At 51.2% G+C, this 15,733-nt stretch overlaps 6 protein-coding genes across 6 annotated transcripts; 3 read left to right on the top strand and 3 right to left on the bottom strand.

Annotated features, from left to right (window-relative positions):
- The first annotated feature begins 34 nt into the window (after positions 1–34).
- V8C40DRAFT_241272 (mitochondrial 54S ribosomal protein uL30m) lies at positions 35–917 on the top strand. The gene has a single exon (XM_083214986.1). The coding sequence runs from the start codon at positions 363–365 to the stop codon at positions 624–626; it is 264 nt and encodes an 87-aa protein (XP_083074979.1). The 5' UTR covers positions 35–362; the 3' UTR covers positions 627–917.
- On the bottom strand, positions 894–3,975 carry V8C40DRAFT_241271 (MRG-domain-containing protein). Its single transcript, XM_083214985.1, has 4 exons — positions 3,375–3,975; positions 1,724–1,995; positions 1,555–1,670; positions 894–1,490 (listed from the first exon to the last, which is right to left on the bottom strand). Exons 1-4 carry the CDS (start codon positions 3,771–3,773, stop codon positions 1,318–1,320), a joined length of 960 nt encoding a protein of 319 aa, XP_083074978.1. The 5' UTR covers positions 3,774–3,975; the 3' UTR covers positions 894–1,317.
- A 436-nt stretch (positions 3,976–4,411) lies between these two features.
- Positions 4,412–7,525, bottom strand: V8C40DRAFT_241269 (5-methyltetrahydropteroyltriglutamate-homocysteine S-methyltransferase). The gene is made up of 3 exons (XM_083214984.1): positions 7,219–7,525; positions 6,989–7,146; positions 4,412–6,919 (listed from the first exon to the last, which is right to left on the bottom strand). Exons 1-3 carry the CDS (start codon positions 7,289–7,291, stop codon positions 4,850–4,852), a joined length of 2,301 nt encoding a protein of 766 aa, XP_083074977.1. The 5' UTR covers positions 7,292–7,525; the 3' UTR covers positions 4,412–4,849.
- Positions 7,526–10,382: 2,857 nt separating this feature from the next.
- V8C40DRAFT_192254 (Cnl2/NKP2 family protein-domain-containing protein) lies at positions 10,383–11,360 on the top strand. The gene is made up of 2 exons (XM_083211868.1): positions 10,383–10,868; positions 10,924–11,360. Exons 1-2 carry the CDS (start codon positions 10,569–10,571, stop codon positions 11,182–11,184), a joined length of 561 nt encoding a protein of 186 aa, XP_083074976.1. The 5' UTR covers positions 10,383–10,568; the 3' UTR covers positions 11,185–11,360.
- V8C40DRAFT_241263 (uncharacterized protein) lies at positions 11,181–12,709 on the bottom strand. Its single transcript, XM_083214983.1, has 3 exons — positions 12,052–12,709; positions 11,559–11,973; positions 11,181–11,486 (listed from the first exon to the last, which is right to left on the bottom strand). Exons 1-3 carry the CDS (start codon positions 12,350–12,352, stop codon positions 11,420–11,422), a joined length of 783 nt encoding a protein of 260 aa, XP_083074975.1. The 5' UTR covers positions 12,353–12,709; the 3' UTR covers positions 11,181–11,419.
- Positions 12,710–13,445: 736 nt separating this feature from the next.
- V8C40DRAFT_192217 (CENP-Q, a CENPA-CAD centromere complex subunit-domain-containing protein) lies at positions 13,446–15,689 on the top strand. The gene is made up of 2 exons (XM_083211867.1): positions 13,446–15,130; positions 15,229–15,689. Exons 1-2 carry the CDS (start codon positions 13,607–13,609, stop codon positions 15,412–15,414), a joined length of 1,710 nt encoding a protein of 569 aa, XP_083074974.1. The 5' UTR covers positions 13,446–13,606; the 3' UTR covers positions 15,415–15,689.
- The last annotated feature ends 44 nt before the right edge of the window (positions 15,690–15,733 follow it).

Raw genomic sequence — 15,733 nt, 5'->3', positions numbered from 1 at the left:
GCTATCTTATCGCGCAACCGCAGGCACTTTAGCTCCAGGCTCAATGCACTCGAAACAGCTTCAATTCCCAAAACCCAGCCTTTTTTCATAATCGACGATCTTCTCCCCCAAGAGAACGAGACGATAAGAACGGGAGCACTTGTAGTGGTGCGGAATCCAATTTTTGTTCTGGTTCGCCATAGCCAGCGGGGTGCGAATAGCTTTTCGGCCTTGGGAATCAAATTTGTACGAATGGACTTGCATCTTCTTTTTTTTCTTCTCTCCCTCCAATCTCTCTTCAGGTTCACTAAACTAACGAATGTGCCAGCCGAGACGTTTTCGAATCAACGACAGAGCAATTTTCCATAAAAACCAGAAACAAGATGTCATTTTTTCGCATCACCCTCCACCGCTCGGCCATTGGCCTCCCCGAGCGCACCCGCGGCGTGCTCCAGGCGCTCGGCCTGCGGCGGCGCATGCAGACCGTCTTCCACCCGGCGGAGCCGCAGTTCGCGGGTATGATCATGAAGGTCAAGGAGCTGGTGCGCGTGCAGGAGGTGGAGCGGAGGCTGACCAAGCGGGAGGTCAAGGCGGAGAGGACGCCGGATAAAGGGTTTTACGTTGAGAGGGCGGTGCAGCGGATGTGAAGAGATTTGTGGGATAATATTGACGATTAGAGCGCAAAAAGGAGGAAATATATGGAAAGCGAGGGGTTGATGTTTTGGAAAGAGATTGGAGATGTTTGTATATATGTGTATGGTTGAGGAGTAACCATAGCGGGATGGACAAGACGAACTTGTACGATATCAACGGCAACAATGTACGAAAGAAACAAAAAAGACAGACATGCTCGGCTTCGAAATCGGGCGGGCACAAACAAGTCATGTGGAATCACCAAGGCGGTTTAAAAGAGGCATATACAAAACAAAGCATTTCCCATTATCTTGAAACTAAACTAACTCCCCGTCTCCCCCCAACTCTAACTAAAAACTGCGTCATCGAAAAAACCAAAAGAAAGCACCGGTTTCATCACACTAACACCTTGCTAATCCTATCCAGTGCCGTGACCAAACGAATCCTTCAATAAGACGAGAATCCCACGGAAAATGCGGTATCAAGGCGCAAGTAAAAACCATCATCGACCCAACAATTGCTGCCGCCAAGTTTGCCGGTTATAGCGTAAGTGTGTTGTCGTGATTCCAACTAGATATTAAAAACAAACAATAAACAAGAGGGGAGCGGGTAAACATAGCAGAGAGAACATAAACAAAACTCTGGCGACAGACGAAAGTGGGCAGTTGTATTCTCCTTTTATGGCAGCCAACAAGATAAAGACATCTAGAAGCTTCGAGCCTTGTCAATGTACTCTTGAGATGGAGTCTCGTACTCATTGACAAAATATGATTGACAATTGCGGCCCAGCCAAGTGGTGAACTTGCCGATTTCCTCTCTAAGGCGTGATACGGACTGTTGATCCATATTCGTCTGCGCAAGGAGCTCAGGCAATGAAACTAAAAAGTAGGGGGTTAGCGAACGCACGATAAGAAGGGTGCGTCAGTCACGGCGTATACGTACCAATTAGACGCGCAAGATGCTCGGCGCCGTAAACATCGCAGACATTCTTGTACTGCGAATTCTCGTCGGCATTATCCCACAGTTTCCGCACATCCATGTACTGATGACGCTCAAATCTTGAATCAATGTTAGTAGACATCCCACCAAGACTAGGAGTCGATCCACGTACCTGTAGAGAAGTATTCTGCTGAGAGCCTTTTCGAAATATTCCCGAAATCCGGCGATAACTTCCTCCAAGATGTCCATACTAGATGAGCCCTCTTCTCTGCGTGGCCGCTCAACAGCAAGATAGTCCTCAAAAATCTTGGTAACTGGGTTTGGATGAGGCAATGGTACAAGTTGGTTGTTTTTGGTGATATTCTCCCAATCGTCCACAAGCATGGCCTGGATATGATCAGGCACGGAAATGTTGATCATTGGTTTGCTGTGGAAAGCGTCCTCCTGAGGTTTGTTAGACTGTGCTCAGAGAAAGAAAAAAGATCAAAAAAGATCTCTTGAACCAAAATCTCGGAACGTATAATGTGAAAGTAGAGGCAGATGGAAAGTGACCGAAGTAAGCCAAACGCAAAGATCCCGAGATAGAAAAAGATGAAAGAGAGGGTAAGATAAGGTAAACCATAGAAGCCGCTTGGCTCTGGCAACCAACAAATTTGTGATAATCAGGAAAACATGTTAATTTCCAGTTTAGGCAACTTGGATCAAATATGGATATCCGGTGATTCCCTCAATCTTGATAGGCACAGGCGCTGGTTCGGCCCTGGGAATTGACTCTGGAACCCTCTTCCTAGGGCAGATAGGCTTGCCATCCCGTGTCAAGGTGATCCGGTTGCACTTTTGAGTTGACCTGGATTGCTTAACAGCCCTCATCCAAGGGCAGATAGGCTGGCCATCCCGCGTGAGAATTATCCATGTGCGTTCTCGAGTTGGCCCAGATTGCTCAGTAACAGGTTCCGGTTGAGGATCGTGAACACGTTTAGAAACAGATCCACGTTTAGATCCACGTTTAGACTTCCTAGGACGAATTGGCTTGCCCTTTCGTGTCGAGGTGATCCGGTTGCGCTTCTGGATTGGCTCGGACGGCTCCTCGGCTGATGAAGCCGGTTTTCTTTTCCAGGTTGGCCTGAGGATGCGCCCGTAACGGGAACGCGGCAAAGGGGTTTCGTTTTTCTCCATTGGCATCTTGTCTGACTTATTGCTGATGAAAGCGTGTTGTTTCACTCAATAAGATCTGTAAACTTATTGCTGGTGGAAGGCGTGTTGTTTCTCTCAATGAGATCTGCAATTGGTATTGAAGGGGATGCTGTGGGAAAGAGCTGAGGGAACAGCAAAATGGGGGAGACCAAAATGATATAGGTTGACGGAAACGCCACAAACAATCAAGAGTTTCTCACTTGAGTCATATCATACTGCAAAACCGCTGGAGAAGCAAAGTATGACAAAATAAACATTGTCAACAGGCTGGTTGGCAAAGCGACGATATCTCAACTGCGGTACTCTGGGTGTATTCAAGCCCATAGTCTTCGCGCGTATGAAGCCACCAAAGGGAAAAGATTGCTCGTAGGAAAGCTTAACATAGCCTGTAGAGTCTGGCTCTCTCTCTCATCAAGCCCCCTCCGTGCAGCTTGCGCGGCCCGGCACTTGCCGGGCGGGAGTTGTTGAAGATACTTCAGGAGACGCGGCTCGTGGAGTACATAAACACCATGAGCCAAAGAGAGACGAGAAAGAAAACGCCACGAAAATTTGACAAATTCGAGATAGAACAGCAAAAAAGACGAGGAGAACAAGGGAAAATCGGTTGATGACGGCAAATCAAGTCTTACCTGCTCCAGTTCCCAGTCTTTGCCTCTCCTACCCCCTCTGCCTCCCTGAGTGACGGCAGACCCTCGCTCCTCGCTGCCACGCGCCGACTCGCCGCCGCTCTTGACGATCTTCTTGGGCACCTTGGACGTCTTCTGCATGCTGTTCTTGAGCTGCGCGTGAAGTTGGGCTGCCAGCTCCTTGTGCTCGTCGTCAAAGGGCCGGATCCGGTCCACCAGAACCCAGTCGTCCCACGTGTTCTTCCAGCCTTTGTAGTGAACCTTGTACCGATATCCTTCATTGGGCTTCTCCGCAGGCTGGACGTCCATGATCTTGGCCTCATACAGCATGTCCATGTGGAAGCAGAGGACTTTTTCGTCCTTGCCAAACGGCGGAGGCGGCTGTTGTCGCGCAGGAGCCATGATGAAAATATGATGAAAACGTGAATTGGGCCCCCTTTTTAGTTTTGTGAGTCAAAGTATAGCGGCTGACGGATGGAATGAGATGGAAAAGGCTTCCTGCGATATCTTCCAGCGAGATATCTGCAATTGGCGATGATAGAGTTGGGAATGGCGATGAAGGAAAGGATTGTACGTACAGGGAGACACGTGAGTGAGATGGAAGTGAATAAAGTACGGAGGAGTACCTTGGCGATTGAGCCCCTGGCTGCTGTGCCGGTAGCCACTAAAATGTCCTGTTAGGCGGTCCTTGCGGCACCCCAGCAGCCTTACGGCGCTGTGGCTACGAGAGAAAAGAAAAAAATCAGCCCCAAAATGGAGTACAGGTACCTGCAACTACAATTAGCCCCAAATTGGAGCAGTTGGCCTGCACGTAATACGGAGCACAAGAAGCGCGCAAAATGCAAGCAGGTGTTTACAGATACCCATTGAGTTCTATAAAAATTCAATCACGCGACGCGCAGTCTCCCTACGCCAACATCACCTTATTGGATCAATACCGTTCTGCTACTTCTATTGGTTCCCCCTTTTACGTCTCACTTGTTCCTCCATCTTAAACAAAATCCAAGACAGTCACATGTATAAGGAGCCAGCAGTTGCAGTAAATATTCACCAGGTTTAAATTTCTTCTCCTTATTTTCCCAGGTTGAATCGGGGTATCTATTTGCTAACTGCCAACCTCATAAAACTCATTTACCTTATTTCATCTCACCTCATGAACGCCTTGTTGAAGACTTTTGGATAACCATCCTAATGAAACTACCAATGCTTTTTCTCCTAACCAGGAGAATCAACGCACATATGCATATGTTGAATGCTCGCCCAACCGACCTTTCCGAATTCCCAAAATGATGAAAAGAACCTTTTTTTGGTGGGTGCCGTAATAACCCAAGGCTTTGTCACCTAAACCATGCCCAAACGCCGATGTTGAAATCGTGCCCAGCTACAGGCGCAACGTAGTTGAATGTTGCTCCTTTTTTAAAGCCAGGCCATCCTACGTTGCAATCGCAGGAAATTATAAAAAAACAAAAGTGATTTGTTTATTTGGCGTACTTGGCACGGAAGTACTTGGTGGCGGCAATCATGTTAGCGAGAGCCTCCTTGGTCTCCTTCCACTGGCGGGTCTTGAGACCGCAGTCAGGGTTGATCCAGAGCTGCTCAGGCTTGAGGTACTGAAGCATCTCCTCGATGCGGTCCTTGATCTCTTGCTCGCTGGGAACACGGGGAGAGTGGATGTCGTAGACACCAGGTCCGATGTGGCGGGGGTAGGCAGAGTCGACGAAGACGCTCAGCAGCTTGGCATCAGACTTGCTATTCTCGATGGACAGGACATCAGCATCGAGGGCAGCGATGGCGTGGAAGAAGTCCTGGAACTCAGAGTAGCAGAAGTGAGAGTGGATCTGGGTGGAGTCCTCAACGCCGGTGGTGGACAGGCGGAAAGCGTTGACAGCCCACTTGAGGTAGGCATCACGCTCAGTGCCGGAGCGGAGAGGCAGACCCTCACGGAGAGCAGGCTCATCGACCTGGATGACGTCAACGCCGGCCTTCTCGAGGTCGACGACCTCGTCACGGAGAGCCAGAGCAAGCTGCTCGGCCTGGACGGACTGGTGGATGTCGTCACGAGGGAAAGACCATCGCAAGCAAGTGACGGGTCCAGTCAGCATACCCTTCATGGGCTTGCTGGAAACGGAGACGGCGTACTTGGACTCCTTGACGGTCATGGGGGCGGGACGAGAGATGTCACCGACAATGATGGGGGGTCGGACGCATCGAGAGCCGTAGCTCTGAACCCAAGCGTGGGTGGTGAAGGCATAGCCGTCCAGGCGCTCACCGAAGTACTGGACCATGTCGTTACGCTCAGGCTCACCGTGAACGAAGACGTCAATGCCAAGCTCCTCCTGGATCTTGACGTTGTCCCGGATCTCCTGCTCGATGAAGGAGTCGTACTCCTGGGCGGTGATCTCGCCCTTGGTCAACTTGTTTCGTGACAGACGGATCTCCTTGGTCTGGGGGAAGGAACCAATGGTGGTGGTGGGGAAGAGGGGGAGGTTGAGCTTCTTCTGCTGAGCATCGATACGGACGGGGAACTCAGACTTTCGGTTGTAGTCGGCAGGGACAATCTTGGACTGGCGCTCCTTGACCTTGGGGTCGTTGGTGCGGGGAGAGGTGGCACGAGCCTGGATGGACTTGGCGTTGGCCTCGAGCTGCTCACGGACGGCGGCAGGGCCCTCAGTGACGGCCTTGGCGATGATGGCAACCTCAACGACCTTCTCGGAGGCGAAAGAGAACCAGTCGGCAATCTCAGCGTCCAGCTTCTTCTCGCTGGCCAGGGTGTGGGGGGTGTGGAGGAGAGAGGAGGAGGTGGCAACAATGACACGGTCCTTGCCGAGCTTCTGGATAGCGCTCTCAACGGTCTCGATGGCGCGCTTCAGGTTGGTCTTCCAGATGTTTCGTCCGTCGACAACACCAGCGGACAGGACGGTCTTGGGGCCGAGAGCACCGAGAACGGTGTCGAGCTGCTCGGGGTTGCGGACAAGGTCAATGTGGATGGCATAGATGTCCTTGGGGAGGAGGTCAAGGTTGTGGACGATGTCACCGAAGTAGGTGGTGAAGACCAGCTTGGGGATCTTGTCGCCGAGGCTGGCGAACTTCTCATAGGCGGGCTTGAAAGCAGCCTTGGTCTTGGCAGGGAGATCGAAGACGAGGACGGGCTCGTCGATCTGGACAGTCTCAGCACCAGCCTCCTTGAGCTGGGTGAGGAGCTGCTCGTAGACAGGCAGAAGGCTGTCGAGCAGGTCGATGGGGTCGACGGACTGGCCACGGTCGGCCTTTCCGAGGTGCAGGAAGGAAACAGGGCCGACGAGGACGGGGCGGGTAGTGACACCAGCCTCCTTGGCCTCGTTGAACTCAGCAACGGCCTTGGGGGTGGCGGTCAGCTTGAAGGTCTGGCCATCCTGGAGAGTAGGCTTGACGTAGTGGTAGTTGGAGTCGAACCACTTGACCATCTCCAGAGAGGGGACGTCGACGCCTCCCTTCTGGTGGCCACGGCCCATGGCGAAGTACTGGTCAACAGTGTCAAGGCCATCCTTGGTGTAACGCTCAGGAACAGCCTGTTAATTCATAGTCAGCACTGGTCCGGGGTTATTGTTGGGGGGAAACAAGGCAGGTTTGTAACATACACCAAAGTCCTGGATGTGAGAGAGAACCTGGTCGTACAGGGCAAAGTCGTTGCTGGGGATGATGTCAACGCCGGCATCCTTCTGGATCTTCCAGTGAGCCAGACGAAGTCTCTTGGCCTCAGCAAGAAGCTCGGTCTGAGAGATCTTTCCACCCCAGTCTGCACATGTCAATGTTAGAAAATTTTTTCTCTGGGCGTGGGGGTGATGAGGTCGAGCAAGGGAAGACTAACAAGCTTCGGTGGCCTTCTTCAGGTCACGGTTAACACCCATACGGGGGAAACCGAGAACTGCGGACTGAACCATTTTGACAATTGGTTTGGATACGGACTGGACAAGTTGTGATAAGAAAGTCGCTGCGGAAGAGAGAAACCAAGTCAATTGAGATGTTCGGCGTAATTGAAGCCCATGCAGAGATGGACAGCGGAAGAGCAGACGCAAGACTCACTGGTTATCAACTAAATAGTCCTGCCTGTATCAGCAGCGGAAGAAGATGAGTGAAGGGGAAAAGGACACGCTGTGAAGAGAATGGAGAGGAAGAGGATGGAGAGAAGTGCGAGAGCAGCACCTATTAAGTGTATCGAGGAAAAGCGCCGAGCGGGGGAGGGGTAAGACGAAGGCGGTCGGGTCTGCTTGATCGGGTCTTTTCTTCTCTGCGGTGGAGCATCACCGTTCAACCAATTTCTGATTGCTGTCTGGCCACACGGCTTCTCTGCTGGGGACTAGCCGGGGCTGGGCGTCAGCCGAATTGCGCGATTTGCGCCATCGGAGCTCTCAAGCTGTGAGGCCGAATCTTATTCATAGCCGTGCGTAATGACAGGCTCTGCCCATCCTTGCCGCTGGCGGTATCTAGGATCAATCCATCTTCTTAGCGCGGGACCTGTGGTTGATATGGAGCGCTTGCTACTGGGGCAAGTACCTGCTTAGTGGCCCTGTGGGTTGCAGGTGGGTTTTAGCAGCGAGTGATTATCGTTGAGCACATGCAAAATTGGACCAGACGGCATTGCATTCCTCTGGCAACTCGTACTCGTACTCACCTTCACGCTACCAATCCGTTGAAATGAATGAATTCGAGACCAGAAGAAGAGTGGGGGAAAGAAGAGCATTTGGGCATCTACGCGGCATGTACATGTACGTTTGTGTCATTGGGAGGTGGATAGCAAAATGATTACACTGCACTTTTTTGCCATTGCCCCCCGTATTAGAGATCACCGCTGCAGTCGAGGTGCCTTGCTAGCGAATTGTAGTGCAGAATTTTCTGCATTTTATTGTTGAGCTTCTGCGGAGTACCCCAAGCACATGTACATACCTTGTCTATCTACCAACCCCCTCCATTGATTGTTTTTTTACAGCAGAGTAGGACAGGGACCTTCATTCACCTCCAGTGATTCTTCCTACAGGAGTACAGTATGAATCCTATTGGCAGATCCCTTCAATGGTATTTTTGCGTTGTATGGGGGAGCTGCAAGTAAGCGGCTTTTATCGCCGAAAACTCACCTACATGAGTACCGCTGGGACAAGTACCTGTGTGTCAGACTGCGAGAGTCAGGCATCATGTACAATGAGATAACGTCTCTGTAGCGATCCAATATCAAATCCCCATTCTCAGTCAAAAACAAAAAGAGAAAAGAAAACAATAGATCAAATCAGTCACTACCAAGTGCCCGAATAGGAGGGCGCCCCGTGTTCTCCCATCTGCACCTTTCGCACCTTTGAACGTGCAAACTTTTCCCGTGCTCCCACAACAGGTTGGCAGATCGCGGATGAAACAATGCAGCTTTCCTTAGTACGGGGTTACAGGCAGCCGTAACAGTACCTCCGTGCCATGTACACGCCAGAGAAAGTACCTTCTCGTGCTGTACTGTAGCATTCTGGAGCTAAAATCCACCCCACGAAGTTGGGTGCATTGGTAGATTCAACGACGGACGATTTAAGGGTCTTCCTAGTTAGGTCGAAAAAAAAAAGTCGAGTTCCATTGATCCGATCTCGCAATGCGGCCACAGGACAGTCATTGAGTCAAGCTTTTCACACGAGAGAATTGTAAAAGAAATCCCATTGCTGCTAGCAACTTCTTTTGTCCGGGGAGGAGAAGCCATCATGGAAAGTTCCAATACAACAAGAAGTCATGCGCATGACGCTACTACTAACTTTTATCCGCCGCGATTGTCGTGATACATGTAGGTATGTAGGATTCACCGTGCTTATCTGCACATAAGCCGCAGTAAACCCCCGTATGGCAGCAGCGCCTGGTAGTATCGGGGCCCCGGACGACATGGCCCAGCTTCCAGATTCGACGGCCTATCTTGGATGGTCTGGATGGTCTGGATGCCTCGGAACAATCCAATCGCAATCCTGACAGCGCCATGAAGCAACCCGACCGAGTTTGTGTGGTTCAGACGACATCGTCAAAGTGTCCCAACGCAGCTTCATCTCTCAGCATATTTTCGCAGGTTTCAATGATCTGGTCTGCTATCTAGACGACACAGGCATCACGAATGACAATGTTGCCATGCTGTGAACGTACTCGTATCGCTCTGTTGATCTGGTGGTTGCTGCCATGGGCATCCTGGTATGGCTGACCCTTGACCTCGCAGGATGAAAGTGCTGATGCTGATGCTGTACAACTGGCTAGACATTTGGTGTAACCGTGGGCGAACCGATTCCTTGCACAGTACCTCCCAACAAGATAACAAGTTTTTTTCGTATCTCGAAGTGCCGAACGCTGCGGATCAATAGCCCGAGGGTCACACTCTTGTCGGTGATGAAATGGCCAAGATCCCCTTCTTCGCGGCACGTATTCTTTGATAGCATTGTGCCAGCGGGAAAGGACTGTCGAAGCCTCCAACTCTTCATCGATATGTGATATACTTGACCATGTTCTATTCACCAGAGATCACCGAAAAACTCCGAAGATGCGTCGGGCGAGAATCCAAATGGATGGGAGCAAACCACCGGGGTAGCCTCAACGCAAAATCAGCTGTATCGCAGCTTACCCCCTCATGAATAGAGGGCAATTGCAAAATATATCAAGGAAGCTGCTAAAGCAAGGTTGAATGGTCAAGAGACTCGGACTTTTGACACCGACAACCACTTCCCTCAGTGACGCAAGCTCCCGGGCTTGAAGCACCAAATGCCCACAACGGCGCGAAGTATATAATGCGAAGATCTATGAGAGCGGTGGCAGCAGAGTCACTGTCTGGCGAGGATGCTGGGTGATACAGATTGCTCATGATGATAAATCTGGACTATAACCACCTAGCTGTTAGAGCGCAGAAAGTGTAAAGAAACCAAGTCCGTTATAGTATGGACTTGTCGTGATGTCGCTCTGTTTGATACTGTATGATGAGCCTGAGGCCGGTTGTGGGTTTCATTCACTGACCCACTCTGTTACCACTGCGAATGCCCAATGTTTATTACACCCTCACTCTCATAAACGCGTCAAGCATTTCACCTCAGTACAACAAATATCCATGGAACTTATACTCACCGCCGCCACCAAACCCAAAACCCCATTCCACTTCATCTGATTCAACTTGTCAAAAGAAAAAGCCTCTCCACCGGCACCATCTCAGCCGCAGCCACAATGCCGCCACCATCAGAATCCGACATCCTCACAAACTACCTCCTTCAGCCAGCACCCCTTCCATCCATCACCACATTTAACCAATTCGTGCTCTTCTTCCCCCGACCGCTTCACAATTCGCCTCAGCTGCGGTCTCTGTACCGCGACTTGCAAGCTCAGCGCAATGCAGTGGTTGACGCTGTGGCTGCGAGCATCCAGGATGAGGTGAAGCGCGGGGTGGTCATGAGAAGGGAGGTTCTACGACTAAGGAGAGAGGCGGAGAGAGAAGATATAGATGGCGAGGTTGAGATGGAGCGAGCGGTAAGTTGTTGAAATATGCTTCTCTTTTAGAAAGCTTATGCTGATGAGGGTGCAGCTGTTTGGTCACGATTCTGGTTTGAAGAGCGCAAAGCACAGTCTCAACTCTGTGATTCCCGAGCTGGAAGGTGCCGTTGGCGCACTTGAAGCAGAGATTAAGAGGCTTGAAGAAGAAGAGGCGGCTCTCCAAGAGTCCATTCAGCAGACGATTGGCGGGCTGAGCGATCTCCGCTACGGCAAACTAGCCAACGGCAAACTCCGAGATGAGATTGTCGACGGCTTGAAATCACTCCAACAAGCATGCGAGAACAAGTCATGACTGGGACTATTCGAATTTTTCCTTTTTTCATAAACAGCTACGTAACTCATGATACCCAAAAAGCTTACGAAACCAACAGCCCTCGGGTTGGTATTTATCATTCAAAGAAAACAAACCGCCGGGGGGTTGTCCCCATCTTAAATCATGTACATCATTGCATCCAATGCTCCAGGTTGGGTCATTATCCAAAGTCCCCCCAAAGGCAAACTCATACAGATTTTCCCTAGATGGTTGATTATTTGGAGGCGGGGGCGGCAGCAGCCGGGGCACGTTGCTGAGCCCGCTGCTGAGCACGGTTGCCCCTGATAATGGCCGTTAGCTACATGCACAACCGAATGAATGGAAACAGAGAATGGACTTGGTTTCAGACTTACATCATGCTTCGGCTGGCGAAGGAGACAATGAGCATAAACGCCCACTGGGGAACGAGGTTGAAGACCCAGAGAAGATAGCCAAGAGGGATGGACAAGCCAAGCTCGGCGGCCTTGCCGTTGAAGGGGTGCCAGAAGGACTCGAGCAGGACAAAGTCCTCCTTGTTGCCAGCCTCTTGCAGCTGCACAATCTCGTCCGTAGTGACGGTGGTGAGGTTAAGCCTCTTCTTGTAGATGTCGACGGGGGCGGGCTTGGGGAGCATGTGGAAGGCCCAGATGTTGCCAACGTTGGCGGACCAGGAGTTGCAGAGGATGGGCTGGTCGTCGCAGTTGAGGACGCCCATGTGAGGAGTGGTTGGGAGCTCCGCAAACTTAGCAGCAGCACCTTGGAAAGCGGTTTCAAGCTGGTCACAGCGGCCTAAAAAAGAGAAGTTAGTCGAACACACATTAAGCCATTGAGGAGGTTTTGCGCCTCAGAGTAAATGAAACAACTCACCAAAGCACGTCTTGTTTCCTCCAGTGATCAAGATCCACCACTCCTCGGGCGTCTTTGCGCCGGCGGCCACAGGCGCATAGAGAGTGTCCTCCCAGTTGTGCTGGGCCAAGACGGAGAGCTTCATGGGGCCCGTCTTGGAAGCTTCGGCGGCAGCGGCATCATACTTGTTGGGAGATGGGATATAAGAGGCGGCCTGGCCCAAGATCTGCTGGGCCTGAGCAACGTATTGGTCCAGAGGATTCTCTTGCGCGGCAGAGAGAGCGGGCAGGGCCGCGACGAGAGCAGCTGCGGAGAAGCGCATTGTGAACGGCGATGTTTGTTGTTGTTGCTGTTGTGGGGAAAGAATTAAGTCCGGCTGTGTATGTATACAAATCCCGAGGTGCAAAAACAAGCCAGGGAGAGAGAACAGAAAATAGGTATAAGAAAACAGATAGATCCCCAATTCACAAAAATTGTTATCTACTACTCGGCGTACAACCCGTCCACGAGGAAGAAAAGATGAATGGAAGAAGATGGAAGCAAAAGAAAAGCTCCGAGACGGCGGGAATGCCAATCTAGAGTAAAGTTTGGAGAAATGTGGCCCCTGTCGAGCAACGCCGCGGATCAAGTGCTCTGGCCGCTCGGTTTGATTTGTTGAGCATTTATGGGTATGTGTTTAGTTCAACAAAGTTGAGAGCCAAGCGCTCCCAGCTCAGGTCTTTTTGCTTTAGCGCTGGTGGATTATTGGCGCGGGAAAGGATCAATTTTGATCACCTCATTTTTGCATGTGCTCGAGGGTTTGATGCTGTAGGAAGCTTGATAGCCTTGATTGAGAAAAAGAAGATGCGGTACTACTGCAATAGCAGATGAAGCTCAATGGTTTCTTGATAGTACGTGACCAATTGAATCGTCGAATGTCTAAATAGGCGGTGATATACGGAGTAGATACTAAGGTGAATATCGATTGCAATTCAAATCAAAACAAACGGTAACGTGGAAGGAATCTAGCCACAGCAGCAGATACTACAGTAAAATATCGATAGTAGCATAAAGCAGTTAGTGAGAGTAGTAGATACTCCCATCTAACTTACTGGATACTAAGCAAGTAAATAACATTCTCCCATTTGCATGCTGTTCCGACATTTAAACCTCACGCTGTATCCGGCCCCAAAGATGGACCTACACAAACGCCAAAAGCTACAGAGCATGCACGTGCTGTAACGAATCTGGACGCGGGGTTGCAAGCCGCCTGAAGCCGCTTCGATCTAGAAGACGAACAGCGCACGGGCCCCGCTGGAAAATGCGTCACTGGGCGAATTAGAGGCTTTTGCAGGCCTGAGGCGATGATTGGACTGGAAGCTTCACAGAAAGCGTCAATCATGCACATGCTTCTTTGAGGCATGGCCGTTTTTTCTTCTTCCTGGGCGTCTGAATAGATTCGCATCAACTCGACTCGACAGTTTCTCTTGCGCAAGCATTGTTTTATAATTACAATGGTAAATGAACTCTTTCATTGTCAACTCCACATTCTTCAGCCGTATCTTTAATCGGGACCGTTTCATTGCATGGAAATCTAATGGCTTCACAGGCGCCAGTGTCTTCAGCGCTGAAGCGCAAACGCGGGCGGCCATCCAACGCGTCCAAGCTCGATATCGACGCGTCGCAAGAGCACAACTATGCGACTGAAGCATACGATACCGATGCACCTGATCAGATGCGCGCCAAGAAGCGCGGGAGGCCGAGGAAAAGCCTGGGTTCCCAAGACGATGAGCTCACCTCTTCACCAGAGACCTCCAAGCCCACGAAAAAGAGAGGGCGACCGTCACTAGGTGGCAAAGCAAGAACTGTAGTTCACGAGGACGAAGCGACGCCGCCTCAGCAAAAGCGGAAGCGAGGACGTCCTTCACTAAAGAATCGAGAGCTTGAAGATGAAGACGTCGAATCGCAGACAAGTTTGCAAAGCAATAGCGCTGCGCAAGACTCGGAAGAGGACCAGCTGCTTAACGAGACCCCAACTCAGAAGCAAGCACCCGCGCAACGAAAACGAGGCCGGCCCTCTCTGCAGGCTCGACGGGAAGACGAGGAGGATGTGCCAAAACGTGGCCCAACAAAGGGGAAGCAAGAGGCGAAGCCACGAAAGCGAGGGCGACCATCATTACGAGATATCAGCGCTCCAAACAAGATCCAGAGCAAACCCAGCGACAACGCCAAAGGAAAGACAGCCACTGACAGCCCGTCAAATACGACATCAGGCCGACGCCGTGGCCGTCCTGCTGGGAGTACAAGAGTCTCAACTGGAGCAACCGCAGAAGATTCACCTGCTCCTAACGCAAGAAGGGCTCCCGCTATTAACTCCGAACCAGCGGGAGACGCACCTATATCGAAGAAGAAACAGCGCCGACCTCCCCAAGATGCCGATGTCGAGGACGAGGAGGACGACGTCGCCCCCTCACCCGAAAAGCCATATCCTCATGTCTCGCCTCACATCAATCGCGTCCGCCAATCTACCATCGAATCTAAATGGAGCCCCCTGCCCGAACCTACCGTCGCAGCCGCCAACTCAATGCTCGTCATGGCCCACCGTCCCGTCCTCCAGCGTCTCTCCGGCTCCGAACAGCGCCAAAACCACACCTCCGCGGCGCTACGCCTCGTTTCTCATCGCATCACTCGCAAAATCGCACGCGGCATCCCCTTCCCCCCAGCAAGCATGCCATCGGCCCGGGTGCCTCGTGGGAGACAAGCAGGCGCCGCGCCAGGAGCCCCTGGCGTGACCGACGGCCGTGCCACAGAGCTGGACTTTGAAAGCGTGCTCGACGCGAAGATGGCGCTGGAGCGGCAGCTGGACCCGGCGCTTCACGCTGTCGAGTTGCTGACGAGGGAGAAAGAGAAGCTGGAGAGGGAGCTGGAGAGAGACTACGAAACGCTGCGTAACTTGGAGTCTAGTGCCAAGGCTCAGGGGAGGGAGTATCGCGGCTTGTTGAAGAAGGCGCATGTTCTGGCACCAACACCCGAGACGGTACATTCACAGCGGAAGCAAAAGGCAGAGCAGGAAATATCCTTTACTCACTCCGGCGCCTCTCTCCCCGGGGGTCTTTTTAGTGTAAGTTGTCACACATACTCCCTTTTCCCTGGCGGATAGAAGTTGAAGTGGGGAAAAATAAAAGTTGTATGAGATAACTAACAGTGATGCCTTTCTAGAATCTTCAGGATCCAGAGCTCAAGTCTCTGGCTCTTCAACTCAGTGATCACATGGAAAGCATCAGGAGTAATCTCCAGCAAGCTGATGGAATCGTACCGCAGCTAGCACGTAGTCGTGCTGCCCTGCAAGATGTACTTTTTCGGCAGTTGAGTCAAGAGCAATATGAACGTGTGGTGCTCGGATAGAAGGAAGAGAAATCCTCTCTATCTGTACTAGAGAATCGTGTTTTTTTTTTATGGGCGTACAAGGCGATTGGTTAAGCGAAGTGTATTCTAGATATCAAAGAGACCGGCGTGTATATATCTGTACCAGCTACGCTACGATGGGTTTGTTTTGACGAATGAACGGCGTATATATGAAAGACAAGGTGTTGTGGTATGTCCTTAGGCAGTTTTAGTAAATACATTCATGTAACTTATTTGACTCAAAAGACATAGTCACATCATTCTACAAGCAACACAAGGAAGACGGTTGTTTAACGTCACGAGTCGTTCAATTCAGAAA

The sequence above is a fragment of the Trichoderma camerunense genome, assembly GCF_050948025.1.
Source record: "Trichoderma camerunense strain CBS 138272 chromosome Unknown V8C40scaffold_6, whole genome shotgun sequence".
Lineage (NCBI taxonomy): Eukaryota > Fungi > Ascomycota > Sordariomycetes > Hypocreales > Hypocreaceae > Trichoderma > Trichoderma camerunense.
Note: the sequence above shows the minus strand (reverse complement) of the source record. Positions and strands in the feature narration are given on the sequence as shown.